This window comes from Verticillium alfalfae, genomic scaffold (genome assembly GCF_000150825.1).
Source record: "Verticillium alfalfae VaMs.102 supercont1.9 genomic scaffold, whole genome shotgun sequence".
NCBI lineage: Eukaryota > Fungi > Ascomycota > Sordariomycetes > Glomerellales > Plectosphaerellaceae > Verticillium > Verticillium alfalfae.
The window spans coordinates 1161750-1163440 of record NW_003315030.1 but is presented as its reverse complement, the minus strand read 5'-3'; the positions used below and the strand labels follow the sequence as shown (position 1 = coordinate 1163440).

The 1691-nt window shown below is 63.0% G+C and overlaps 1 protein-coding gene across 1 annotated transcript in view; it reads right to left on the bottom strand.

Annotated features, from left to right (window-relative positions):
• The window catches only part of VDBG_07306 (conserved hypothetical protein), a gene marked incomplete at both ends in the record, with an annotated part of 1977 nt that extends 377 nt beyond the window's left edge, over nucleotides 1-1600 (bottom strand). The window contains one exon of the mRNA XM_003002689.1: nucleotides 43-1600. Coding sequence (XP_003002735.1) covers nucleotides 43-1600 — 1558 coding nt within the window. The remainder of the gene's footprint in view (nucleotides 1-42) is intronic.
• Between the last annotated feature and the right edge of the window lie 91 nt (nucleotides 1601-1691).

Sequence of the window (1691 nt, the reverse complement as noted above, 5' to 3'; positions counted from 1 at the left end):
AATCCCGATATCGCCCAAAGGTCTCGCTGAACCTCCTCGTACGACGCGCGCGCCGGGCATCCTTGAGCTCGGAGAGGATGCGTCCGCTCCAGATGCCGAGACAAGAGTCGCCGCGGAGGAGGAAGTAGGGGTTCAGGGGCGGCAGCAGGGAGTCTGCGCAGGTCAGCAAGAGCGTCACCTCGAATAACGCACGCAAGAGGATGAAGGGGAGCGCACCTAGGTCTACGAAGCGGATCCGCAGGTAATCCACAGACCGAAGCTTCTGCAGCGCCCGAATACCCTGGGCAACAAGCAGCTCGAACGCGTCAATGAACCCTGTGTCCTGGATGCCGCTGCCCGACTCGTGAAACACGGGCACGGGTCGGCAGCAGTTCTTGACGGTGATGTCGATACTCTTCAGCCGCGTCGTGCGAGGGTCGGTCAGTTCGGCGAGGACGCGGAAGAAGGACTTGCAGATGCGGCCCGTGTAGGAAAAGTGCTCGAGCTGGGGCACGGCCTCGGCGAGCTTTGTGCAAAAGTGGACGGTCCGGCAGACCTTGACGTGGTGGGCCGGGTAGGTGACCTCGCGGCGGTAGTCGCTCTCGAGGCAGAGGTGGAGGCTCTTGAGGTGGGCGGCGGGCAGGTCGGGCAGGACGCGGGCCATGGAGAGATAGCTCTTGGACTTGGGCTTCGAGTAGGAGCCGTGCCACTCAGTGAGGTTGGGCAGGGACGAGAGGATCGACCTGAAATCCTCGTCGGTGCGCATGAGGTTCCACTGGCCCCTTGTGACGAGCGTGCGGACGGATTCGAGGATCGGCAGGGCCCAGTCGTTGGGGCCAGCCCAGGAGGAATGCTGCACCAGGGGCGCCTTCTTCCGCTCCCCGCCCTCGAGCGTCAGGATCATGACGAACGGCAGCGTCTCGGCCACAAAGAGGAGGGCCTCCTCGAGAGTGCAGTTGTTGGCCGGTAGCGTGTACGTCGCGTTGGTGAGGCCGTCGGACGTCACAGTCGGTAGAGCCAGGGCGGAACTCAACGCGAGCGGGCCGTACTTTGGCTGGAAGACAGGGAACCACAGCTCAATGTGCTTGACGTAGTAACGCAGCTCATCGTGGGCGGCAAAGAAGGTCATGGCGGCGTGGACCGAGTCGATGGTCGCCTTGAGCTTCAAGTGTCGGAACAGCCTCTGCTGGATCAGGATCCTCCATGTGTGATTGATCAGCGCCAGCTCGGACAGCTCTCTCCTACGTGAATGTCGCAGCGCCGTGTTCCAGCTCTTGGTGACGCTCTGCATGTCGACGGAGCTTTTCGACTTTGTCGACACGCGGTAGCCAAAGAGGTGGTCGAGGATCATCTCGTGCACCTCGGAGGGCAGATCGAGCAGGCTCAGCTTCATCTCGGGCACCGTCTCAAAGTGTTCCGAGTACGGCGTCGTCGTGAAGCCGGCGTCGTGCTCGAAATCCAGCATGTCCTCGTCGCCCGACAGATAGTGGTAGTTGGCATGCCGCGGTTCGGAGTGGGGAAACGGCGTGCTGCTGGGCCGCGTCGGCGGGACAAAGTCGGAGCCCTTGGTCTGGGTCGAGGGGCGGGCTGGAGGAGCCGGGAGAGACGGGATTCGAGGCATTGTTGAGAACGGGGTTGCCGATGGATCGAGGCAGCCATGAGGTGTGGCAGCTCCTCCTCGGGGCCCTGCCCTCGCATCGTTCTCGCAGGGG